At 39.3% G+C, this 27,811-nt stretch overlaps 1 protein-coding gene across 4 annotated transcripts in view; it reads left to right on the top strand.

Moving 5' to 3' along the window:
- Positions 1–315: 315 nt before the first annotated feature.
- HIBCH (3-hydroxyisobutyryl-CoA hydrolase) overlaps positions 316–27,811 on the top strand; it is a 97,064-nt gene continuing 69,568 nt past the window's right edge. For 2 of the 4 annotated variants that reach the window (XM_058549428.1, XM_058549425.1), the window contains exons 1-4: positions 316–395; positions 6,946–6,988; positions 23,574–23,711; positions 25,221–25,305. In XM_058549428.1, the coding sequence (XP_058405411.1) occupies positions 361–395; positions 6,946–6,988; positions 23,574–23,711; positions 25,221–25,305 (301 nt within the window). In that variant the 5' untranslated portion in view covers positions 316–360. Of the gene's footprint in view, positions 396–6,647; positions 6,718–6,945; positions 6,989–14,631; positions 14,773–23,573; positions 23,712–25,220; positions 25,306–27,811 lie in introns of those variants that run through there. The other 2 variants (XM_058549426.1, XM_058549427.1) reach the window with 2 other exon arrangements.

Genomic DNA, 27,811 nt, shown 5'->3' with positions numbered 1-27,811 from the left:
AGTCAAATTAAGCAGCCCAAGCCCAAGGCTTTTCCTAAGAGAGCCTCCAGAGGGCAATCTCTTACCTCCCAATCGGCTCGCGTCTGCGCTCTGGGGCTCCTTCAGCCCTGCCCCGACGTTGGCCCCGCCCCGCCCCATCTCCCTTCCCCCGCCCTCAACCCATTTCCTCAGGTAGCTGTTCTCGCTCCGCCCCTCAGCGCCGCTCAGCGGAAAATCCCGCCGTGGGCCGCTCTGGCCCGCTGGAGGACTTGCCCTCTGTGTCCGGCTGCGCACGCCGGCGGTGGGCGGGTCTGACGTGAGGCGCGCGGAGCCTGTCAGAGGCGCTGCGTCGGGCGCCCTTAGGTGGCGAGTATTTTGGCCATGGGGTCGCGCGAGCTGTGCAGGCTCATGTCGAGGTGAGTGAGCGAGCGGCCTAGGGCACGCTCGTCAGCTGCGCTCGCCGACGTGGAGAAAGAGTCGGGGTGGGGCCGGCCTGTCCTCGAAGTTTCGAGTCGCCCTTGGAGGCGCAGCTCTCGGACCCGCGCCCCGGCCGGCCCGGAGCACCCCCGTCCCGCCTCCGTGTCTCGCCCTTACTCCTTCTAGCACCTTCTTTGAAGCACCACCTTCGTTTTCTGCCGCTGTAGCTCTTAATCAGCCTTGAGCCCCATTTCTTTCTTCAAAGTTGAGTACAGTTTGGGGGACACGCAGGGTTTCAGCGTGGAGGGATTTTGTGGCGTGTTGTGTGCAGCTCACAGACGCTGGAGCGTTGCCAGTTGTTGCAGCTGTGCTCGGTGTGTGACTTGATCGTTCCATCGATCGGATGGCCCCGCCTTAATACAGGTGTCTGGAGATTTCAGCCCCGTGTTGCGGACACACAGCGCGGCGTGGTGCAGCAAGCGTGCAGACGTCCTGTTGGACTTGTGAAAGGGCTCCTCGATGCGGCCTGCGCTCAGCTGAGGAGGCCTGGTAGCAGTCGAGTTAGGAAGTTAGGCTGCATCAGTCTTGAAGTCTGCTGCCTGCCCCCCTACATTACCAGGCCGAGCTGTGACCACGTGAAGGGAGAACCGTCTTATTTCCTCGACAACTTAAATTCCTCGGTTCTTTAGCTCACGGAGACACTTGGTAAATACCAAGAAAACCAGGGCATGTAATCATTGCTGCTGCTGCTTTGAAATTGTGAGCAAATGCCAAATTATTTGAGAAAGAAATTGGAAGACATGTTTGTTAACGAAGTTAACTGACCCAAGAAAGAATCTGTCATTCCCAGAGTTCAGGCTGGCTCTATTCCACCCCGCATTTCAAGGGGTAGACTGGCTGGGTGAGTCCTGGGCCAGTTTGGGAGCTTTGATCAGAGAGGCCTTTTTCAGGGCCTGCCATTACCCTAGCAAAACAGGCGCCCGAGACCAAGGCCATCCAGTCCACAACAGCCTAACCTACAAGTGTGTTAAGGAATAGGGGGCCGCAGAGAGTGTTTCTGAGAGGAAATAATGCCTCTGTGCTGTGGTTGACATGGTTGGGTAATCCGTCTTGAACTCCGGCCTTCCGTGGCTTCTCTGACACAGTCTTACTTTCCTCCTCCCACTCTCCACTGCGTCTTATTTTGCCACAGTGCCGGTTCAGCTCTTGGACATTTTCTTGTTCCCAAATAAAGCACGTCTCTCTGAAGATAACTCTCAAATTGGTATGTTTGGCTTTGACTTATTCTGAGCTCTAGTGCTCGTCACAACCACCTGAATGTCTCATTTGCACCTCAAATATAAATTTGCTCATAAGTGCAACCGTTACACCTCATATGCTCTTTCAGCTTCTTAGCACTATCATTCTTCTAGGTTCCTAAAGTTTTCTAAGTTCTCCCACACTCCCAATCCTGATCGCTTCCTGCAAATTTGAGTTTTAACAATCCTCTCAAAATTATCACTTGTTCATTTTGCAGGGTGGACTTAGATCTTCCCAGTTTGAGTAGGTCCTGCACAGGACTGCCAGGTTAATCTTGTTCAAGTTTACCTCAGGGCCTGCCATTCCTCCGCTCAGAAGCTCTTCGAGGTGCCCTCCTGCCTGTGGAATTAAATAAAAACTTTCCAGCCTGACTTGCAAAGATTTGGCTGCAATTTACTTCATGAATTCAACGATGCTTACTGTCGTGTTCTAGCTTCCGGGGGTACTGTTCTAGGCACTTCTGTTATCCTGTAGCCAACCTGGACTACTTGATGTTCTTACTGTTTCTAATGTAAGGCCCTCGAAGGCTGAAAGGAGAGCAGCCATGAAACAAATATTTAAGCAAAAGTAATACTTAGTTGCCAACTCTGATAAGTGTCTCAAAGGAAAAGTACAATTATGAGACAGCCAGATTTAGAGAGGAAGAGGGGATCAGGGAGCCTCTTCAAGGAGGCTGATCTTTAAGTTGTTAATTGTACTCATTCCCTTCTCCATCTCCTCTGTACTCTGCCAAACTACACTGTTTTGGTTCTTGCTTCTTGGTGGCTGCCTCTTTTACTTTTATGTGTTGTTTCTGAAGGCTTAATATTTGATTTTCTGTTAAGTTTTTTCCTGTGCTGGGAGTCACAAACCCAAAAGCAGAGGCATTGAGTGATACTGGCTAGATGGCAGCAGTGGGGACCAGTGGGGGCCTAGGAAGCTACAGAGAGCGCTCTGTCGAAAGGAGGTGGCTTCTCAGCCCCAGGCATTGTTGCCGTTATAGAATGTAGATCCACAGTTTCCATAACTACCAATTTTTTTTAGAAAAGCTGAAAAACTGCACTTTTAGATGAGATCTCTTGATTTTTAAATGTTTGTGGTTTTAAAACACTGCTGACCAAGCAAAACACAGTTGTAGACCCGGGTAGCCTTCAGGCGTCTAGAGAGCTGAGTGGTTCTTACGCCTCAGTGTCTCTGCACGTGACTTCCTGATGTGTCATAGCTTTACTTTCAAGCTCATCTCTCTTCTCCACTTGTTGTTGAATATTTCTACTCATGTCACTATAAACTCAAGAAATTTAGAATCGAATTCGTAGTTCATCCTACAAACCAAGTAGTTTCCTTCCCAACCTTTTCAGTACCTGTATTCTCTTAGCTGTCCTGGCTTGAAATCTTGGAGTCGTTTTTGACATAATTCTTTTCCATTGAGTTTTTACTTCATAATAACTTGGTAAGTCATGCCTTTCTGTTTCCACAGCTGCTGTTCATCAGTTCATGCCTGAATTTTTTGGCCTTTGATTTGATTTTCTGCTGTGTTCATTTTCTACCTTACCTACTTCTGCTGTAATAATCATTAAGCACTGTTTTCATTATGTCATCTTCTTAAACAGTTTCATGAAAAGTTGTTTAATTTTGTAAGCCCATGTGTGTTTTATTGGATAATTGCAAAAATCTCCTAAATGATAAGGTTCTCATTCTTCTGAGACAGTTGTTTTTAACTTTAGCATGTATCAGATCACCTGGAGAGCTTGTTAAACACATTTCTGGGCATCACCCCGAAGTTTCTGATTCAGTAGGTCTGGGATGGGGCCAAGAATTTCCATTTCTAATAAAGTCCCAAGGGACGCCCCTGGTGCTGGTCCAGGAACCAAACTTGGAGAACAACTGCTCCATGCAGCCAAGCTGACCATCATCTGAAGGAAATAAGCCTTCAGATGATGAAGTGAACTAGTAAATTAGCAGCAGCTGGGATGTGCATGCTCTCTTCCCCTCCACCAGATGGCAGTTTTGGAGCCAATAGGAAAGAGAAGCCCAGAAATTCAGAATTGCTTGGGGACTCTGAATATGCAAATACATTTTTGAGATATAAAAGTTAATATCAGATTTTAAATAACAGCTGAGTATGAATTGGAACAAATAGAAGCAATATGATTATATAAAATCTGGCAAGGAATTTAGTTGTATTTAGGTTTGTTTGTTTTCTCTTTTGTTTGTAGTAATGGGTCCAGGGATTTTTGTGACCTATAAATGCCATGCACGGTGCTTTGCCCTTGGATTTGGTAGGTTTACATTGACTTTCTTTGAATGAAATAAAATTCTATCTCATAAATGAAACTGGGACTTGAAGCTAGGCCTGTGTTTTCTCTCTCTCTATTCTTTATGCTGCAGGTAGTACTTAAACTGTTATGTAAGAGTTGTCAGTCTGGCAGCACCGTCTTGAACCTTGAACTGGCATTTGGGTACTAGCCTCATTAAGGAATTCAGAGTTATTCTGGATCTAAAGAAACTAGCACTTAAATTTTTTGATACTTGAAAAAAATACCAAAAAGATAAAAGTGAGTTAAATTGAAAAAATTTTTTAGAAATGGTGCTTCAGGGTAAGTATAGTTCACATTTTAAAAGTCTATGAAATCCCTATTTAGAAAATACTCCTAGATAAGGTAGGATCTGTCACTTCAGGTTACTTTTTAAAGTATTGATTTTAATGACAACTGGCCTGCACTTTGGAATCATTTGGGGGAGCTTCAAATAAAATACCTATGTTTGTGTCCCACCTCCAGAGTTTGATTTAATTGGTCTTGGAGATGACCTGGGCTTTGGAATGTTTACAAGAGCCCTCAGGTGATTCTAATGAGCAGACAAGTTGTGGAATTAATGGGCTATGATAAAAATAGGTTACTTGTGGTAAGGCAAATTCAAAATATGCTAGTCTAGGAATGTGAAGTGTGACTGATTTAGACAAATTAGTGATTTCCCTCTTTTTTGTAGTAGTATTCAATTTGAATGTAATATAAAAGGGAAGTAATATAAATTTTGAAAAGTAAATTTTATTACAAATATTTTTATAAATTCAGTCATCTAAGATGTGGTTACAAGTAGTAACAATGGTCATATTGCCTTTTTAGAAAAATGCCTTAGCTAAACTATTGCCCCTCAAATAATGTCAAAATATTCTTGAAAAATTAATAAGTTGGTAATTTATCAGTGCCATCAGATAGTGTATGTATCTACACACGTGCACAGTCCTTATCGGGCTGCTGCTGCTACTTATTCCAACTTGGACCTCTCTCTATACATCTTCAATTTCACTTCTTATTTAGCTTGCATCCCAGTATATTCTAACTACAGTATTTTTGTATGCCTCTCTCTCACTATACTCTGAGTTTCTCAAGGGCAAGAGTCATTTCTTTTTGGGAAAATTTTAAAAGTCATTTCTTTTTGGGAGCATAAAGATACAATCTGATGAGTTTTCACAAACCGAACATACCCATTTCACTGGCCCCTGGATCAAGAAACAAGATAGTACCAACATCCAGAATCCCTTCTCATGCTCCTTCCAATCACTACCCTTCCTGTGTTGCTTTTACGTACTTAGTTAATTATAACATACATAAAGTACTTAAATGTGCTATTCTGAAGTCTATAGCTTAGTGAACTTTTACTTGTGTATACAGTCCTGTAACCATCATCTGGATGGAGACAATTTCCAACAGTCCGCGTTTCGTCATGCCCCTTCTCCACTTCCCCCCTCCACTATTCTTTTTTTTTTTTTATATAATTTTATTTATTTTCCCCCAAAGCCCCAGTAGATAGTTGTATGTCATAGCTGCACATCCTTCTAGTTGCTGTATGTGGGACGTGGCCGCAGCATGGCCGGAGAAGCGGTGCGTTGGTGTGTGCCCAGGATCCAAACCCGGGCCGCCAGCAGTGGAGCGCACGCACTCAACCACTAAGCCACAGGGCCGGCCCTAGATGACAGTTTTTAAATTATTGCTATATTGTTAGATATTTACTTCATTTCCACTTTTTCCCTTAGGTAAATAGTTGTGAACATCTTTATAAATCAAACTTTGATCATATCTCTGAGATTTCTTTAATACAAATGCTTGCGTAATTATTAGGTCTAAGGGTATGATCATTTTAAAGGTTGTGGATCTGTATTTCCAGATTGTCTACTGGAAAGACAATACCAATTTACATCTGACAACAATATCTGAGGATGCTGTTGCATCTTTACCAAACTTTTTTTTTTTTTTTTTGTGAGGAAGATCAGCCCTCAGCTAACATCCAGTGCCAATCCTCCTGTTTTTTGCTGAGAAAGGCTGGCCCTGGGCTGACATCCGTGCCCATCTTCCTCTACTTTATATGTGATGCCACCACAGCATGGCTTGACAAGCAGTGCGTTGGTGCACGCCTGGGATCCGAACCTGCGAAGCCCCGGCCGCTGAAGCGGAGTGCACGCACTTAACCACTGTGCCACCGGCATGGCCCCTACCAAACTTTTTTTTTTTTCAATTAATGGATTTATTTTTTAGAGCAGTTTTAGGTTTACAGAAAAATTTAGCAGAAAATTTTGACAAATGTGTAATGACATGTCTCTGCCATTACGATCGTACAGACTAGTTTCACGGCCCTGCATATTCATGTGCTCCACCTGTTCTTCCCTCTGTCCCTTCCCCACACCACTGGCAACCACTGATCTTTGTACTGTCTCTAGAGTTTTACCTTTTTCAGAATTCTGTAGTTGGAATCATATAATGTATAGCCTTTCCAGATTGGCTTCTTTTGCTTAGTATGCATTTAAGTTTCCTCTGTGCCTTTTTGTGGAATGATAGCTGATTTGTTTTTATTGCTGAGGAATATTCCGTTGTATAGATATACCACAGTTTGTTTATTCACCTATTGAAGCACCTCTTGGTTACTGCCACATTTTGGCTATTATGAATGAAGCTGCCATAAATATTCGTGTGGAGGTATTTTTGTGGATGTAGGTTTTCAGCTCATTTGAGTGAATGCCACGGAGTGCAATCGCTGGATCATGTGGTAAGGGTATGTTTTAGTTTTGTAAGAAACTGCCAAGCTGTCTTTCAAAGTGAATGTACCATTTTGTGTTCCCACCAGCAATGGAGGAGAGTTAAACCCTTCTTTTTTTTTTAAACTTCTGTTCTACTACCGTTTAGAAGATGCTAAAGTGAAAGGGAATATAGTATGTATAGATTGAGACATGACTACCCACATTATTGTGTTCATTGTATTCTACATTTGTTTCAGGTTTAATTCCTTCAGAAGGACTAATATCGTACTGCAACATTTGGTAAGTTTGGACTTTGTTTTGCTGGCATTATTAGGTTATGATGTATAACTTAAAATGTCGTTGTTAGGGAAGTAGAAATACTGGCATGTTTTCTTGACCTTGGTACACTATGGTTCCCAATTTTATAGGGTCAAGACACACATAAGTGGTAGGAGGTGACGTAAGGTTATGGATAAGAGCATAGATCTTCAGGTCAGAATGGCTGGGTTTAACAATGGGTCCACTACGTAATCTTGGGCAGATTACTCAGTCTCTCTCAGCCTTCTTTTTTTTTGTGTGTGAGGAAGATCAGCCCTGAGCTAACATCCGATGCCAATCCTCCTCTTTTTTGCTGAGTAAGACTGGCCCTGGGCTAACATCCGTGTCCATCTTCCTTTACTTTATATGGGATGCCGCCACAGCGTGGTTTGACAAGCTGTACATCAGTGCATGCCCGGGATGCGAACCTGCGAACCCTGGGCCGCCGAAGTGGAGCACACAGGCTTAATCGCTGCGCCACTGGACCAGCCCCTCAGCCTCCTTTTTGACATATATAAAATATGGATAATAGTATCCACCTTAGAGTGCTTATGGATAATAAATAAGATAATTCATTAAAAAATCTAGCACAGTGTTTGGTAAATAATAATCATTTTATACGTGTTAGCTACAATTGTACTAACAGTACCCTTCCAAAGCTTAGGTGTCCTTAGTTTATCACATTGCAAGGAAGACATAATTTTTATTTTTGTATCTCTCTGCTGCAGACTGGATTTTTGTGTCATCTCCAAATTCCTATGTTGTAATCTAATCCCCAGTGTGATGGTATTTAAAGGTGGGGCCTTTGGGAGGTGATTAGGTCAGGAGGGTGGAGCTCTTATGAATGGGATCAGTGCCCTTATAAAAGAGACCCTGGAGAGTTCCCTCACTTCTTCTACCTTGGGAGGAAGGACACAGTGAGAAGATAGCCATCTGTGAACCGGGAAATGGGACCACACCAGACACCGAATCTGCAGATCCCTTGATCTTGGACTTCTCAGCCTCTAGAACTGTGAGAAATAAATGTATGTTTTATAAGCCACGCAGTCTGTGGTATTTTTGTTTTAGTAGTTCCAGTGGACTAAGACACCCTCATACAGCCTGACAAGTACCTTGAACAAAAAAGTGACAGGTCACTCTGATATAGCACTTACTGCATGCTAGGTGCTATTCCAAGTACTTGATATGGATTAGCTCAGTTGATTCGCATTAAAGTTGTATGGAGTAAAAACTACAGATCTTTTATCTGCAATTCTGAAACCTCAAAACTAAAAGTTTGATTGCCTGGCAAAATCTCAGCTAAACATACTTGAAGCTCTTTTTGTCTTTATCCTCACTAGTGCAAATATTCATGGTTTGGTGCAGAAGTATTAAAGCATTTGATTACAGTGTACTGACCCAGACTCCACTTGAGGTGTTTTACATAGTATGTAATATGTACTGTGTTAGCTTTTGAAAATCTAGAAAATTTTCTGAATTCTGAAATGCATCTGGACCCAAGAGTTTTTTTTGGTTAAGAGATTATGGCCTTATCCCTATTTAATGGATCAGAGATTGAGGGACAGAGAGGCTAAGTAATATGCCCCAATGTCACACAGCTAGTAAATAGATGAGATTTGAATCCAGGCGATCTGGCTCCATAGACTTACCTTCTGCACTCTACAGCCTCTGGTAGCGTGGGCACTAAGTGACTATGCAGACTGTTTCTCAGGTAAGCCTAAGTAGAGATGGGCATGTGAAGACTGGGATATCCTTTCCTACCCTTATTTATTTTAGTCAGCTGATATACATGGGGGCTGAGGAATTTCCTGGAAAAAGAACTTAAAACAATGTCAGTGATTCATATTTAGACATATGCACACAGATGAAATAGAAAGCCATAACAGAATCCAGATCACTTGGGGGCTCTGGTGACCTGGGGCATAAACCACACTGAGGGAAGGAAGATAAACCTGACTCTCATCGACAGCCTGAGGACTGAGTGGTTCTAGGTCCCAATGTTGGTTTTTCACATGTACTTCAGAGATAGAGAGGCCATATCCCAAACAGTCCTTCTGTGACCCTTCTAAGAGAGCCAGTAGAGAGCAACAGCCCTTTTTATTTCATAGTGGAGTGATGGAAATGTGGCATTGATGGCAGTATTGTAGGCAGACTTATGATTTGTGATAATAGTGTGACATTTCTTGTGACCCTTCCAAGATACTAGATGAAGAATAGAACCTTAAAAGGAGGCCAACATTCTGCATTTCTGCAGATGGGGTTTGTCAAGCTAATGCAAAGTAGTGGAACCTATTAAGGAGGTGTCATTTGTATCCATAGCGGATCTGGAGGTATTTTTACTACAAAGATATTCACAGAAAGACTTCTTTCTCCATAATGTTCTATTTTAAACTCTTATACAGCATTTTAATTTAACTTGCAAAAGCTCATTCCTTCCACATAGTTTTGAACTGGACATGGAGAAAACTTCTTTTTTCTTTCAGAAAGTAGTTCTCTTCAGTATGAAAGTATACCGATTGGACTCATGAAATGATACTGCACATATTTTCATGACAGCAATCGTGTTCTTATGCTCTATGTCCAGATGATGATCTAGAATCAGTATCAACCAATTTATAATCTGTGCCATCTGAACAGACATTTATTGTTTGTTTCGTGTATGCAAAGAACTTGACTAAGCACTTTGAAATACTGTTATGGAAAAGACAGTTCCTGACCCTAAGAAATGAATAGTCTAATGAAAGAGAGAAATATGTACTAATAAAATGTGGTAAAAAGGCCAAATACATAAATTAAAGGTGTGAACAAAGGTGGGATAGACTGATGTTGACTTTGAAACCAATGAAAGCTTACTGGAGGAATATAATTTATTTCGTCTGGGCCTTAAAGCATGATCAAGGGTTTCAACAAGTAGGGATGGGAGGTAGTGGAAATTCATATAGTAACCCTAAGAGTTGATTCTGTTATCTCCATTTTACAATTGCAGAAATTGAGGCTCTGAGAGTAACTTGCCTGAGGGTGTACTGTAGTGAGTGGCAAAACTAATGTTTGGGTTCATCTGACTCCAAAATGTGTTTTCTTTCTATTACACAATATGCTTATTCTTTGGTGGCAAGAACTGCAAGATAGGAGAAAGGAGGTCACATTCAGGGCTTTCTGAGTATCCATTATAAGGAATGCAGTGAGTGTGGCAGTGGGCCGAGAGAGTTTACCTGGGCAGATGTGGAGAGACTTGAAGCCCATGTCAGGTAACTTGGATGTTTTTGAAGTTAGTGGGGAGTCACTAAATATTTTTGATTGGGAGTGACAAGATTAGAATTGTGCTGTAGCAAAATTTCTCTGATGGCAGTGTGAAGGATAGACCATTGGGCAAAGATTCTGGAAATCTGCAAAAAAGGAAAATTATAATGCTGTGTGGCTAGGGCAATGAGAATGGAAAGTAATGGATAGATAACAGAGTCATTTTAGAAATAAGATTCTTTGGTACTTGGTAACTGCCTCAAGTTGTTGGCAGAGAGGAAAGGAGAACAGGTAGAAATCAAAGACCAACATTTTGAGCTTTGTTGACTGAGAAAATGTGATGCCTTTAGTTGTGATGTGTTACCTTAGGGAACGGAGGAGGAGAGAGAGATTTTGTGGAGAGAGATTTGTGGTAAATTTGGCTTTTAACAAGTTGAGTTTGGGGTGCCGTCTAGTGACTCCCGTAATTATAGCAGGTATTTGGAAATAAGGGATTGGGCCTCTGGAGAAGTAAAGATATAGATGCAGGTTTGGACCAGCTGCTTACAAGTAATAATTGAGGATGGAAAATAGGTGATATTACAAAAGGCGAGAAAACAGAGCCCAGCTAAGGACGATTTGAGAGACTCTCTAAACTAGTGCCGCGTGGAGGACTTCACTGACCCAGTTTGAAGTCAGGAAGGATTGAGTGAAGCTTGAGTAATCAGCATTTATTAAATGTTTTTTGATCCTAAGAATCATACTTGTGCTTTGGTGTGTCATATTTGTGTTATAATAATTTAAATTTAATGGTATTCTTCAATATTGGCTAGAAGTTGATGAAAATCTTAGTAGTAGGAAGGATATGAGACTGGATAAAGAGGAAAGTCAGTAAGATGGGTTAAAAGAAATCATGTTCTGCTAAACGTAGAATATTTCCCTGAGTATGTCTTTGAGTTGCAACCCTGTTCAATGGCAGTGGATGTTATATATCGTGAAAGGTGTATGCTTAAGATTGGGACTTGGGTATCCACAGTGTAAAGCTTGTCTCAGGCTTGTGTTACAGCAGGACTGCATCAGTAAAATGATGGATTATTCATTCAACTTATTAAGCATTTTTGGGATACCTGTTATGTACCAGGCACTGAATTTTCCTCAATGGAAAGGTTCATTTCTCACAATGTTTTTATGAAGTCTCTAAAGTGTTTTCCAAAATATAGCCTGCAAAATGCAAGTCCCAAGAGAGATTCCATGAAAAAAAAAGAAAGTTCTTCGATCAAGTAAGAAATATGCTGCTTATTGTATTTTAAAAGTTTGCATTGTGTATTTGCATGTTGAAGACTGCAAAGTCTTATAGGAATGAAACTTATTTATATTGGTTTAAGTTTGTCCCAAAATGATTTGACCATGAGTTTTTTTCCTCCTTCCACGTAGCAGCAATAAACATCTTTTTGTACACTTCGGGGAACGTTACTACTGTGCATTTTGCCAGAATAGTTCCGTGTTCCAGCAGAGTAGATATTCCAAGTTATGTGTGTCTCATGGATTTTATTTTGGCAAACTTCGTGCATTCAGTTCAGCACAAAGCTGTGTGTTGATGGTGTCCATACATTTTAGCAAGTTTCCTTCACATTTCTTCTTTGAATGGGTGGAAATAATGGGTTACCCAGTCATTACAGGAGTGGAAAAGGTTCTGTGGAGTGGGTGACAGTAGGTGGGATTATATAGTTTGAAGAAGATAATTGGGAGAGTCAGTTTATGACCCTTAATAATACTTAGAGCATTGGCTTTGGAATGAGATAAACCTAGATTTGAATCCTGCTCCTGCCCCAAAGCTGTGTGAGGACAGGCAAGTAATTGAACTTTTCCCGGCCTTAGTTTCCTTATCTGTGGAAAGGAGCTCCAGGTATTGAACTGATAAAGTTGTTTTGAGGATTAAGTGAAAAGTTTTTATGTCAACCTCTTAGCATAATGCCCATGGAAAACCTTAAATGGTAAGTTAAAATAAACAGTTTTTTCTAATTAAGAAAATATAAGCAAATGTGAACCTGTTGTCTTTCCTTAATGTCCAATAAAGATTTAAGCAAGCCTTAATTTCCACCTTAAATCTCTTTTCCTTCTTTAGAATATAATGGCTCTGGCTAGAAACACTTTGTCTTTTCTTTCTCTGTTTTCCTTACCCATTCTGTCCTCCCCCCTTCCTCCCCCCCAACACACACACACTTTGGATTATATGAGAAGTTCATTTCTGACTCTTGTCTCTATAATCTTTCCTAATATGATAAATTTCTCTTCATGGAAACCTTTTCTAGGTTTTAGTTAAGAGTTTGTGATATTTTCAGAAAAGAGGTTTAATTTTTCTGTAGAATTAATGAACATATATATAAATGAGGCTAATACTAGAGACTTCATCTTTTTCCCTTCTGTCCTTTTGCATGAATGGTTTTGATTAATGAACCAATAGTTGTTTTCAGGCTTTGAGAAGGCCCTGAATTTTTTAGATAGGAAAAAAAATCATTCTATTCATTCACTCATTTACATCATTCTATTGGCATTAACAGTAGAAGATTCCATAATAGTCTTTAGTCAAAGTCTGGCCCTCTGTAATTACATACTTGGCCTAAGTGCTCAAAGAGCCCTGCTTAGAGATATTCCTGCATCACCGTTAATAGCAGAAATTGGAAATTACCCAATGCTTATCAGTAGGGGACTGATTAAACTGATATTTAAGAATGCATAGCCGTTAAAAATAAGTGGGTAGCATGAGTGTGCAATCAGCAAAATTCATACAGGGAAATTGTATAGGTTAAATGGTTTTTCCAATAAATTGTGAGGAAAAGAAAGGGATGGAGGGAGAACCTGTAGATTAAAAGACTTGAAGATATATCCAATTTTTAAAAATGAACAGACTGTGTTTATGGATGCACACTGCATTTTTAATTAAAAAATGGATAGTTGTTACTGTTGTGGGGAAGGAGAGGGCTGTGATTGGGATGGGGCAAGTGGAGGGCTTTTGGGCTGCTGGACAACATTGGATCTGGGATTTGATTTTATCCCAATTACAAGCTCATGGTTAGGCTGTTATTATTTCATGGATACTGGCATAAGACACACAGCTCTTGAGCTAGAGACAAAGTTAGAGACTTGGCTTCTCCTTAGCAGCCAAGTTGGAAATAGGGTCATTGCAGATGTAGTTAGTTCAGATGAGGTCATATTGGACTAGGGTGGGCCCTTAATCCAATATAACTGTTGTCCTTATAAAAAGGGAAAACTTGGAGACATACCCGGAGAGAAGGCCATGTGAAGATTGGTGTTATGCTCCCACAAGCCAAGGAACTATCAGAAACTAGGAGAGGGGCCTGGAACAGATCCTTCCCTAGTGCCTTCAGAGGGAGTGTGTCCTGCTGACATCTTGATCTCAGACTTATAGTTTCAGAACTGAGAGATAATAAATTTCTGTTGTTTAAGCCACTTAGTTTGTGTTACTTTGTTACGACAGCCTTAGCAAACCAATATGATTATCATGATACATTTGTCAAAACTAAGAATGTTGGTGTATATTAATATTAACTTGAGACTTTATTTGGATTTCACCAGGTTTTCCATTAATTTCCTGTTCCAAGATCCAATCTAGGATACCACATTGCCATTTCCTTGTCATGTCTGCTTAGTCTCTTCTGGTCTGTGACAGTTTCTCAGTCTTATTTTTCATGACCTTGACAGTTTTGAAGAGTACTGGCCAGGTAGCCTGTAAAATATCCTCTATCTGCCCTTGTGTCTGGTGTTTTTTTTTATAATTAGACTGTAGTTAAAAGGTTTTTGGAAAGAAGATCACAATGGAAAAGCCCCCTTCTCATCACATCGTATCAGGGAGTATCTGTGAGTTTTGACACAGGTATCAGGGAGTACGTGACATCCACACGGCATAGCTGGTGACATTTACCTTCATTGCTTGGTTAAGTTGGTGTTTGTCGGGTTTCTCTGCTCTAAAGTTACCATTTTTCCCTTTTCATACTTTATTCTTTGGAAGCAAGTCATTAAGTTCAGCCCATGCTCAAAAGTTGAGGGGAGTAAGCTCCACCTCCTGGAAGGGTGATATCTACATACATTATTTAGAGTTCTTCTGTGAGGAAGATCATCTCTTCTCCATTTATTTATATATTCAGTTATTTATATCAACGTAGACTCATGGATATTTATTTTATTCTTTGGGTTATAATCTAATAGCATATTATTTATTTTGTTACTCAGATTGTTCCGGCTTTGGCCGTTAGGAATTCCTTCATTTTGACTCCTGTGTCCCTTTGATATGACCCCATCCTTTTAATTTTTAATTTTTTTTAACACCTCCTTACTTTCTGATAGAAGGTATGTTCTGATCTCATCTTGTGTTTTCTGTATCCTAGCCCTGGAATCAAGCATTTCTCCAAGAAGCCCTGGTTGCCTTTATTGGAGAATTGCATTTAGAAATCAGGATCTGAGCTCTGGGAGTGCTCTTTGCTACTGGGATGTCATGGCTTTCTCTCCAGGAATAGAGCTAGAGTAATGTATGTATGTATATGGTAGAACATATATATGCTGTATGCTAACTGACATGTACATACATATCTATAATTGTTTCTGTATTTATCCTACGTATATATATTAAGCTAAACGTGAGTTCATACTGATTTCTCTGACTTTAATCCAGTACCACAGGGCAGAGTTCATTCTAGCTTTCCCTTCTTATCTGTGACTGTCCACCATCCGTTACTTATTTAACCCCAGTATACATGTAGAGCAGTTTCAGAATTGTTAACCACTCCCTAGGAGAAATAGATTTACCAACTAGAGCACAGTGTTGATGTACAGTTCTTTTTGTATTTATTCTTACCGTTTCTAATCAAACCACTGTTTCCCAAAGTTACTTAGGTCCACTCCCCTGCCACCACCACTACCACAATCACTTCAGCGAGGTTATGCCATATGTGAGTAATTTAGTTACATTCATTTGTCACAGTCTGCATTCCACGTTGGAATCCCCTGACATCCTGGCTGATTTTTAAAAAATATAATTTGTGTACATTAAGTTCACTCTTTGTTATGCATGTTTCTGTGAGTTTTGACAAATGCATAAATCGTGCATCCACCACCCCAAGACCATGTAGAGCAGTTCCATCACCCTACAAATTCCCCTGTATTTCCTCTTTGTAGTCAACCACTTCTCCCACCCCCAACCACTGATCTGGTATGCCCATATAGTTTTGTCTTTTACAGAAAGTCATATGAATGGAATCATACGTTATATAGGGTCTGGCTTGTTTCACTTGGCAAAATGCATTTAAGATTCATTTATGTTGTTACATGAATTGATAGCTCAGTCCTTTTTAACACTTAGTAGTATTCCATTGTATGGACGTGCTACAGAGGTGATCCATTACCCTGTTGAAGAGCATCTTGGTTGCTTCCAGTTTTTAGACAATATGACTAAAACTGCTAAATATTCATGTATAGGTTTTTATGTGAATATAAGTTTTTAATTCACATGGGTAAATACCTGGGAGTGTGATTGCTGGGTTGTATGGTAAGTCTACATGTAACTTTACAAGAGTTTGCCAAATTGTCTTCCAAAGTGGGTGGACCATTTTGCATTCCCCCCAACAATGAATAAGAGTTCCTGGGGGCTGGCCCCATGGCTTAGCGGTTAAGTGCGCACGCTCTGCTACTGGCAGCCCAGGTTCAGATCCCAGGTGCACACCGACGCACCGCTTCTCTGGCCATGCTGAGGCGGCGTCCCACATACAGCAACTAGAAGGATTTGCAACTATGACATACAACTATCTACTGGGGCTTTGGGGAGAAAGAAGGAAAAAAAAGAGGGAAGGTTGGCAATAGATGTTAGCTCAGAGCCAGTCTTCCTCAGCAAAAAAAGAGGAGGATTGGCATGGATGTTAGCTCAGGGCTGATCTTGCTCACAAAAAAAAAAAAAAAAAGAGTTCCTGTTGGTCTGCATATTTGGCAGCATGTTATTGTCTCTTTTTGGATTTTGGCCATTTTAATCTGTGCATAGTGGTATCTCATTGTGGTTTTAATTTGCGTTTTCCTAATGGTAAATGATATTGAGTGTTTCATGTGTTTATTTGCCATCCCTATATCTTCTTTGATGAAGATCTTCAGGTTTTTTTTTTTTTTTTTTTGGCTGAGGAAGATTAACCCTGAGCTAACATCTGTGCCAGTCTTCCTCTACTTTATATGTGTGTCGCTGCCACAGCATGGCTGGTGAGTGGTGTAGGCCCGCACCCAGGATCTGAACCCAGGCCACAGAAGTGGAGCATGCTGAACTTAACCACTACACTGTAGGGCTGGCCCCAAGATCTTCCGATTTTTCGGTCCATTTTAATACTGGGTTGATTGTTTTCCTATTGAGTTTTAAGAGTTCTTTATATATTCTGGATACAAGTCCTTTATCAGATATGTGATATGCAAGTATTTTCTTCCAATTTTTGGCTTGTCTTTTCATTCTCTTACTAGTATTTTTTACAGAGCAGAAGTTTTTAATGTTGATGAAATTCAGTTTATCAATTTTTTCTTTTATAGATCATGCTTTTGGGGTTGTATCCCATTAAATGCTTTCATATTTGGAAGACACTGTGAACCGGAGTCTCAGGGGTGTGGCCTTCAGAAGTGTTCCTGTCCTTTCTCTGGGGATGGGCTACCTTTGCCCCCTGTTCTCCCCACCCCCTGGCCACCCTCCCCCCGCCCCCCATGTGGTGATTAGTAAACACTAAGGTCCTTAGGCTATGGTTTTGAAGTGCTTCCCCCTTGAGATTAAGGCTTTTATTTTATAGGCCTCCGTTCACTTCCCTCACTGTAGTGGGACTCCACCAGAACCCTGGGCTACAGGCTTTGAAGTCATTTCTTCTTCCACTGTAGGTTTAGCCTTTTGTTCTGTATGGAATATGAGGGGAGAGGATTTAGCTGTGCCTGCAGTTTCCCTCCCCAAGCCAGCACCATGCAGGGGAGCTTTCTCCAATCTTCTCTGGGAGAGCCTGGTTGGGTTCTAGGAGGAAAAGGCGACCAGAGTAGGAAATCCCCATGACTGTGAGTCTCAGGAGTTTCCTCCTATTACACTTGCCCACACTAGGCCTGCAGCAAGTCATCAAAATTCTGATTATTCTTCTTTAGGGCTTCTTGCCCAAGTAAGCAAATATTCTGTTCCTGTGTCTCCATGAAGGCACCTCTCTCTAGATTTTATGATGTCTGTTTGCCCTGAGACAGTTTTCTGATTGAGTTCACCAGAAGTCTGTTCAGCCTTTTTTCTTGTTATAAGGTCAGGAGGAGCATCCTTTCAGCTCTCAGCGTCTCTGAGCTGACACCAAATAATCGAGTTTTAAAGGATTGCCTCTGGTATTGGGTGATTATTTATGTAAAGTTGTTCAGTGAAATAGTCAAGAAGATTTTTTTTTTTGACGGGCTAATCTGACTTGGTTCAAGCAAAAAAGAAATTTACTGACTATGGAAAGAGATCAAAGTTTATTAATACTTGTATGTGTGGGAGATCAAAATTGGCCACCTCAAAATGTGTCTCTTTACCTTGATTATTTTTTCTGACGGACATTTGACCTCCCCCACTAGCTGACTAAAGAGTTTAACATAGAAGGCGTGTTACAGGAAGGAGCCACTACCATATGATGGCTGTTGTATAATGTAGAATAGAGGGTGATAAGAAAGGCACCAACAAGCCTATCTTACCAAAAATTCTGTCTCTCCAGCCACATTCTCTATAGGTGGCCCTATAAAGAGTTGTGTGACAAACATTTGCATTTCCATCTCCATGTGAGATCCCAAACCACTACCCCCCAGCACCTTCCTTGCCTTTAGCTGAAAATACTTAAGTGAGCAGCTTAGTCAAAACCATGAGTTGCTCAGTTTCTGTTTTCTGAGTTTCTCCCATGTATTATACATGTTATTAAACTTTGATTTTCTTCTCCTATTTGGTCTCATGTCAGTTTAATTTGTAGCCCAGCCAGAAAGGACCCAGAGTGGGTAGAGGATAGTCGTCTTCTTCCCCTTCATATGTAACGTGTTTGTATAACAAGAAAACTTTTATCTGTGTTTTAAAATTTAGAATGATGTAGGTATCTGAAAATGCACCTTTTGTCTGTCATCTGTCATCTTATATGAGTCAGAGTTTAATCAGGGAAGTAGAACCCCTATGAGTATTGAAGGGGAACAGAATATGCCACCCCAAAATGTGCCACTTTGACATGTGGATTATTTTAAGCTGAAGGCAGTCATGATCCAGCAGACTCAGGAAAATCTTTTTACCTCTGCCTTAACTGCCTAAAAGAAATTAGAAAGGGGGCCTGTACCGGGAGGAGAGCTATTACCAGAGATAACTTTTTATATTTGAGAGACTTAATCTGCGTGGCAGGGCAAACATTTGTTTACCAGACGTCTACTCTTCTCACCTTCCTGTGAATTATCTTCCTCCCCGTTGAAGCCCAAGACCCCTATCCCTTTCCTTAGTTCAGGATGGCATATAAGCCTCAGTTGCCTGAATGCCTTTGAGTCTCATATCTTTGTGGGGGCCCTGTATGTACAAAATTAAATTTGTTTTTCTCCTGTTAATCTATCTTATTACAGCGGGTCTCAGCCAAGAACCTAGAAGAGTAGAGGAAAAATTATTTCTCCTCCCCTACAGTGTCATGTAATAAAAGATTTATTATGGGAACAAGATCTTCAATACTGACCAAAGCTATGAAAGGGTCTAGAGGAGGAGTTGTTGTAGGAACTTACAAGAAAATCTGTGAAGCCAGGCAGTTCCAGCTGCTGGAGTGAGACTGTGAAGGAGAGGTGGTGGGTGAGTCTGTGGAAGGCTGTATTGGCTGGTGGGCCTGGTGTCTCTGTTGGTCAGCAGGGCTGGCAAGAAGAAGAACTGGACATAGAGCATGAGAGTAAAAGGACAAGCTGGAACTTGCCAGCACTTTCAGAGTAATGGCTGCTGCTTCACTTCTATTTCCAAAGTTCACTTATAAGTTTTTTTTTTTTAATCAACTAACTCATAACCAATCAGAGAAGGAGATTCCAGGAAATATAGTTTGTGTACCCAGGTGCTCACAGTACAAAATGACCACGGCTCACTTTCTGGCCTGGGCTTGCTCTTTGCTGTGGTTTTTCTCTTGGCACACTACTTTCTTGTAGGCTTCGTTTTGGTTATAGGTTATGGCACTACCTAGGCTGGGACTGCATATCTCCCTAGGGGATGTGGGGAAGCTTCAGACTTGGTCCTATAGACCTGGGATGGATTTGAGTGATACTGAAATAGATGATATTAATTCTGCTGTCTTGGAGATATTTCCTATACTGTTGTAACTATAAAAAAAGTCATGACTGATACTACCTATGTATAGAGATTTCCCTTTGTTTTTTTTTTTTTTCTGGTGAGGAAGATCAGCCCTGAGCTAACATTCATGCTAATCCTCCCCTTTTTGCTGAGGGAGACCGGCTCTGAGGTAACATCTATTGCCAATCCTCCTCATTTTTTTTCCCCAAAGCCCCAGTAGATAGTTGTATGTCATAGTTGCACATCCTTCTAGTTGCTGTACATGGTACGCGGCCTCAGCATGGCCAGAGAAGCTGTGCGTCGGTGTGCGCCCGGGATCCGAACCTGGGCCGCCAGTAGCGGAGCGCACGCACTTAACTGCTAAGCCACGGGGCTGGCCCGAGATTTCCTTTAATTGGGGTAGAATTTATCTGCTAAATTCCATGAAATGAGAAATTTTCATAATATTCTAGCTGTCTAGTACAGGGACCAGAAACATCATCCAGAACTAACTAATAGGTGGTCACTTTTAACCTAATTTTCTTAGCAGTGTTAGTTCTGAAATCTTTCCCCAAGTCATTTAGGTTATGTTTTGCTACACTCATTTTTTAAAAATATTTTTCTGAAAAGTTACAAAGTGACCAAGGTTGTGTATTGAAATGGGTATAACTCCTAAAAACAACATTAAAATTATTTTAAAATTGTGTGAAAGATCACTGCTGAAAATTCAGAAATAAAGCATAGTACAAGGGAGAAAAATTAAAATAACCAATAATCCTATCCAAGTCTAATCAGTAAACATTTTGGTATATTTCCTTGTGATTTGTCTCATCTTATGTATCTTTGCTGTTTTGACTCTTCTTTTTTTTTTTGTGAGATCAGCCCTGTGCTAACATCTGCCAATCCTCCTCTTTTTTTGCTGAGAAAGACTGGCCCTGGCCCATTTTCCTCTACTTTATGTGGGACACCACCACAGCATGGCCTGACACGCAGAGCGTCAGTGCGTGCCCGGGATCCGAACCGTCGAACCCCGGGCCGCCGCAGCGGATCGCGCGCACTTAACCGCTTGCGCCACTGGGTCGGCCCTTGACTCTTCTTTTTTACTTTGCATCATATTATGAAGCTTATTATTACCATTAAATATTCAAACACATGTTTTCCAATAACTCTACAGTATTATCATATGAGTAACATGAATTAAATCATATGAATATCATATATTAAGTATTGTGTATTTTTGATATTATAAATAATTGTGTCAAGCATCCTTTTTTTCCTTTTTTGTTCTTTGAGGCATTCTTGAGTAACCAAATATTCATTATGCTTATGGCAGAAAATTTGAAAAATACAGAAAATCACCAAGAAGGTGACCCCAAATCATTGTTTATCATTTGATGTATATATGGCCATTATTTTTATTTCTGCGTATGTGTATATATTTTTAACAAGATTATACTCTAAATATTTCACTAGATTTCAGCTTATTTTCTGAGGATAAATTTCTAAAGAATTATTTCTTCAACATTAGAATATTTAAAAGACTCTTCCTACACATTGCCAAATTGCTTTCCACTTACACTTTCCCCTGTAAATGCTTTCACTTTTAAAAGTTATTTGTTGTCAGTTATGTGGCCAGTGCAGTTTGCATTTGTTGACATAAATTATAGTTCCTTGTATCCTGGACTGTATCTGTTTTGGATCTATTCTCCTTTAGCTGGTCAGTAAACTTGGCTCATATGTTTCATCAACATTACAGAAAATGAAGCTAGACATTTGAAAGTCTGGTTTCTTTTGTGATTTTTGTGTATAGTTTTCTTTTATCATAAATTTTTCTTTAGTATCAATAAGGTAGGAAAATGAAGAATACAGTTTTCTAAGTCATATAGTTTAGTACCTTTTAAATGTAATCTATTGCCCTTTTTAGAAAAAATTATTTAAAATATTGTTTTGAATAGGAAGTGAGTACATATGGTACAAAATTCAAAAAGTTCCTTGGAGCCATACAGTAAAAAGTCTTCCCACCTCTGTCTCTCAGATGCCTGATTTTCTTTCCTGGAAGCAACTATTTTGGCAATGTCTTACATAAGCATCTAGAGATAGATTCTCTCTATAAATTTGTGTGTGCCCATGTACACGGTGGGTGGCATAGTAAACACACTGTCTGCACTTGAGATTGTTCCATCACAGTGTATGGAGAGGTAGCTGCCTCATTTGTAAAGGCTCCATAGCATCATTTGTATGAATGACTATTATTTAACTAGTCTCCCACAGATAACATTTAGGTCATTTCTAGTCTCTTGCCATTAGAAATGACAATGCGGTGACTATCCTTGTGTGTATTTCATTTTGCCTGTATGTAAAAATATCTAGAGGGTAAATTTCTGGAACAAGAATTACGGTGTCAGCAAGTATGCTTTTAAAAATGTGTTGTCAGATTGTTTTTCCTGGGTTCTGTAATGGTTTATGCTCCCACAGTATGTTTGTTTCCTCATACTGTAGACATCACAGGATATCAGACTGTTTGGTATTTGTCAATTTGGTTAAAAAAATAAGATCTTACTGTAGTTATAGTTATAAGTTTTAATCTGAATTGTGAAAGGATGCAAACGTTTCTGTTTTCCTGTAACCCTTTTAAGTGAATATAAATTATTTTTATTTTATGTGATAATGAATTTTAGTAAAAATTAACTCTAACATTAAATATGCAACATTATTTTATAAAAGAGGACTCAAACACTGTGTAAAGATGTTGCTTAATGTTATCAAAATATGGACTTCTGGGTTTTATTAGATTTTAGTTAATAAATGTGTTGTTGAATTTTAATTGGCATTCTCCAGTTAAAATTTTCCAATTTAAACTGACTTTGAATTTTACATTGCACACTGTCCCAATGTGAGGTTTAAAGTATTGTCCTTAGATAAAGGAATGTATTAAGTATGGTGGTGCTATTAGCCCTGATAGTTGTGTATAGCAGTGTCCTGGGAAACTGCTGTGTAGTTTAAAATGTTTCCTTAGGGGCCGGCCCAGTGGCGCAAGCGGTTAAGTGCGCGCGCTCCGCTGCGGCGGCCCGGGGTTCGCTGGTTCGGATCCCGGGCGCGCACCGACGCACTGCTTGGCAAGCCATGCTGTGGCGGCGTCCCATATAAAGTGGAGGAAGATGGGCACAGATGTTAGCCCAGGGCCGTCTTCCTCAGCAAAAAAAAGAGGAGGATTGGCGGATGTTAGCACAGGGCTGATCTCCTCACAAAAAAAAAAAAAATAAAAAAAAATAAATAAATAAAATAAAATGTTTCCTTACAGCTGTTATATTAGTATTTTATGTTACATGAGCAGTGAGACTTGATGATTAAGTTATGATGTGTGAGGCCCTAAGTGAGTGTCTAGGCAACTTCTTCACAACTATATGATATGTAAGTTTGTCATTTTATAATCTGGCCTCAAACTACTTATTCTGCCTACCTTCCCATCATTTTCTCAACCCACCTTTATTCCATTCATTTTTAACATCTTAATATTTCCAAATATTCATTGCTTGTGTTTTAGCATGTGCTATTCTCTAGGATTCTCACAGCCGTTTTTCTTGGCATACATTAAGGCCCAACTCAAGTGTCACCTTTTTTTTAAATTGTCAGTAGCTACTATAGTCAGAATTATTTGCCCTCTCTGTTCATCTTTGCTTTCCAAGCACCTAACATATTGCTTGGTATACAGTAATAAATGAAAAGATTTAAGAGTATTTCATAGTCTGGGTAATTCTAGGATTGGGTTCTATTCTAAATCAGTTGACTCAGCTTACTCAGAAATAAAAATCAAAAGATTTAAGAGGTATGTATAGTTTGCTTTGGAACTGTCCATCTACAGTCTAGATGACTTGAGAAACCTTTGTCAGATATACCTAGTTATTCATTCAATTAGTTACCATTGTTATTATACTTTTAATGTACCATTGTGTAAAAGATTTGCATTCGATGTATATGTTTTGATGTTGGCTTGTGACAAAAACTTAATGAATTTTATCCTCAAGTTATTCTTTGTTTACACAGAGAATGTCAAAGCACACGGATGCAGCAGAAGTACTGTTGGAAAGAAAAGGTTGTGCAGGAGTGATAACACTAAACAGACCAAAGTTACTAAATGCACTGACTTTTAATATGATTCGGCAGATTTATGCACAGCTAAAGGTTTGTAATTTTCTTAAAGCAATTATATGGATCCTTTTAGTAGTATATCTTCATAGAACATTTCTGTTATCTCTTCCATAGAATCGCTGGAGTCTCTGGGATCAGTGCCCAAGCCCCATCGATTTTTGAGTCCTCAGTGCTTTCCCTATGTGGTTTTTCTGGAGCATCCCTAGTGACAGGGAGTTCGTTGTCTCATGAGACAGCCCCTTCCACTTTTACATAGCTCGAAGTTTCTTCTTGTGTTCTGCCGCTCTTTATTTCTCTGACCTTTTAACCAGTGATACTGGTTCTGCCTCTTGGGACATAAGTGTACTAATCTAATCTGCTTCCACATGACAGCTTTTTGGTTTGAGGACACCAGTTTTTGAACTGCGTGCCCAACGTTATCTTAGAGAAAGCCGTAAGCTTTTCTATTCTAAGCGAACTGCATGGTGCAATGGAAAAGCATGACTTAAAGTCAGACTACTTATGTTTGAAATTTGGATTTCTATTTATTAACTGTGTAGATTGGGGACATCCATCTCTCAGTGCCTCACTTTCCTCAGCTGTGAAATGGGGATGATATTTCCTAGGATTTTTGTGAAAATGAAGTGAAATAGTGTACCTAATATTGTCAGCCACATAAGTGTTAAGCAAATAATAATTCTCCCCTGGTCACCAGTTCCTTAATTCTTCATTTGATGAGTTTCTTTTCCATTCTGCTGTGTCTGTTTGGAACACCTTATAGTATGTCCTTAAGTGTGATATAGAGAAATAAGCCAAGTGTTCCAGATTAGAGTTGGATGAGAGTGGAAGAAAGTAGAAAATTCCATGTTAGTATACCATATTTCTGTTAATGTAATCCAGTATTCCATTAACCTTTTGAACAACCACATCTGTCCAGCTACTTCTCTTCCTTGTACATGTGTTTTTATTCTCGAGTGTAGAATTTATAGAGCCCCTGGTAATTTTTCTCTGTCTGGTTAACTAGTTTTTTATTTGGTCCTTTGTTCTAGCCTTTTGAATTTTCATTGGCTCTTGATTCTTTCATCACTTCCAGATTTGATCACTATAGGTGGTTTCACTGTTAATTGTAAATTTGTCGGTAGGACAGAGCTCTATTTCACCACAGTAGAAAGGTTAATGCTCTGTTTATCAACTATCTTTGGGTTGGGTTGATTTATTCACCAGATTTATAAGCTTATGTAACATAATATTATTAAGCCCATATTTTTTCATGTTGGTCTCAAAGTGATTTCAGATGCCGTCATGAAATTTGAATTGCAAAGTGTACTCATCTAGCAACTTTGTTGGAATTGCCTCTAATTTATGTCAGAAAAGAAAATGAAGTCGAGATCTATTCTTCTAGATATGCTTTATAAAGTTTATGCTTTATATATGTATATCCGTATAGATCTATATATATACATAGATGTATATGTGTATATATGTGTATATGTACATATGGATATATCTTTAATGAGTTTGTATTTATAATATGCTTATACATCTTCTTTTGCATTTGGATAGAAGTGGGAACAAGATCCTGAAACTTTCCTGATCATTATAAAGGGAGCTGGAGAAAAGGCTTTCTGTGCTGGGGGTGATATCAGAGGTAAAAACTTTTTTCCCTCTCACCTGAATGCTTTTTTTTCCAATAGAACTGATAAAGTGTTAGCAAATTTTTGTAGTACTTTGTAATTTTTTAGAATTGTTTTTGTTATAAAGTTAATACATTCTTATGTAGTTAACTTAGAAAACGGAAAAATTTAAAGACTTACCATTTGTAGTTAATATTAGAAAAATGAGGAGAATAATGATTTTTTTTAACTACTTATATGCCTTTCAAATATCTTGTCTCTCTCCATTCATTCTAAACAAAATGTCCGGTTACGGTATGAATCCACTTTTTATTTTAGAAAAGCTGATATGAAGCAGTTCAGTTTGTCACCTCACCTGACAATCTGGCCATGTTGAGTTACTTGCTGTTCTCCAAACATAACATGCTGTCACGTGTTTCTGTGACTGCCTGTGCTTTTCCACTGTTCATGGTCCCAAAGCAGAATGTACTTAATTATAGCATTTATCCTATTTTATTGTCAGTATATTTTTACATAAGTTTAAATAAACATGCTGAGATAAAAAGATTAATTCTTCTTATCTTTCTAATCATTTAGGTCAGTCTGTCTGTACACATTTAACTATTAAAGACAAAAGAAAGAAATGTTTGTTCTCAGGATCAAAGTCATGTACTTATTATTACCACCACTGGTTGTCAGTATTTTATATATACTGAAAACTATTTTTACTTTTTGTATTTTGTTTCTTATGGAATTGGTAGAGTCCACGTATGGTTTTTCCCTTGTGTTTTTATTTTGTATATTTGGTTTTTTGTATTGTGTTAAGATAATAATGTTTGGGTTGATCTGTTTACCAAATTAAAAGTTTATGTAAACCATTATATTTGGAGTAGGAAGAAACAAGCTTGATTCAGTACATAATTTCAAATACCTATTAAATTTAAAGTAACTGAATCTTAAAATTGCAACTAAAATTTTTTGATTGCTTAGACTGATTTGTTAACTGAATTGTTTTTGAATTTATTGTTTTGCCCACAACATGAATATTTTTAAAACATCACTTTTCGGCCTGGGATTAGCCTTTCCTCTGGAGTTGAGCCTATGATCTTATCAGTTTACAGATGGGCAGAGCCTTATGTATTGATTTTAGCTTATTCTGACTTTGAGCTATTTTTGCATATAGGCCTAACTTCATATTGATGTTAGAAATACACTTAGAAATTCTAGAATTATTCCTGTTTACATGTATAAAGCAATGGCAATTCCAGGAAATGTAGGTTTTTTCTTTTTTTTGCTGAGGAAAATTAGCCCTGAGCTAACATCTGTTGCCAGTCCTCCTTTTTTGCTTGAGGAAGATTAACCCTGAGCTAACATCTGTCTCAATCTTCCTCTATTTTATATGTGCATCGCCACCACAGCATGCCTGGCAGTGGTGTAGGTCCGCGCCTGGGATCCAAACCCACGAAACCTGGGCCGCTGAAGTAGAGTGTGCCAAACCTAACCACTAGGCTGTGGGGCCGGCCCCTAGTTTCTTTAAAGATTGTAATCTGAGACAATAAGTGGGTACTCTGAAAAATTTTTTTAAATGATATGAATGTCATTTAATTTCAGTGTATATGGAACTAATTGATTAGAATAAGATTAGAAGGAAACCTAAGAATATTTTTGAGGTAAAAGAGCTTCATTTCACAGGCAATACAATTTGCATTCCTTTCCTTTTAAAATTGGTAAGCAGCTGTAAGGATTGAATAAAAGGCAATAGACTAGGGGGGTTTTTTTGGGCATATGTCAGTGAAAGCCTCATAATGGCAAAACTAGATATCAAATCTTTCTTTTAAAAATGAGGAAAAGAGGTCAACATTTGGAACATTTTGAAGGAAGCTATATCAGAGTTCTAGAGTTAGTTTAAAAATCTATAAATAGTCAACAATTTATTTTTTATATTTTATTTTTTCATTGAAGTCACGTTGGTTTATAACTATATAAATTTCAGCTGTACATCATTATATTTTGTCTTCTGTATAGACAGCATCGTGTTCACTACTAAATGTCTAGTTGCCATCTCTCATCATGTGACGTGCACCTTTACCCCTTTCGCCCTCCCTGTATACCCTCCTTCCCCTTTGGTAACCATCATTTGTTTTCTGTATCTGTGTGTGTGTGTGTGTGTGTGTGTGTGTGTGTGTGTGTATCTTCCACATATGGGTGAAGTCATATCATAATTTTCTTTCTCTGGCTGACTTATTTCACTTAGCATAATAGCCTCAAGTTCCGTCCATGTTGTTGCAAATGGCAACATTTCGTCTTTTTTTGGGCTGAGTAGTATTCCATTGTATATGTATGTACCACATCTTCTTTATCTGTTCATCTGTTGATGGGCACTTACTTAGGTCACTTCCAAGTCTTGGCTATTGTGAATAATGCTGCAGTGAACATAGGGGTGCATATATCTTTATTCGTGTTTTCATGTTCTTTGGATAAATACCCAGAAGTGGAATAGCTGGATCTTATGGTATTTTTATTTTTAATTTTTTGAAGAAT

The sequence above is a fragment of the Diceros bicornis genome, chromosome 10 (assembly GCF_020826845.1).
Source record: "Diceros bicornis minor isolate mBicDic1 chromosome 10, mDicBic1.mat.cur, whole genome shotgun sequence".
Taxonomy (NCBI): Eukaryota; Metazoa; Chordata; class Mammalia; order Perissodactyla; family Rhinocerotidae; genus Diceros; species Diceros bicornis.
The sequence above is the reverse complement of the archived record's forward strand: the minus strand, read 5'-3'. Positions and strand labels throughout refer to the sequence as shown.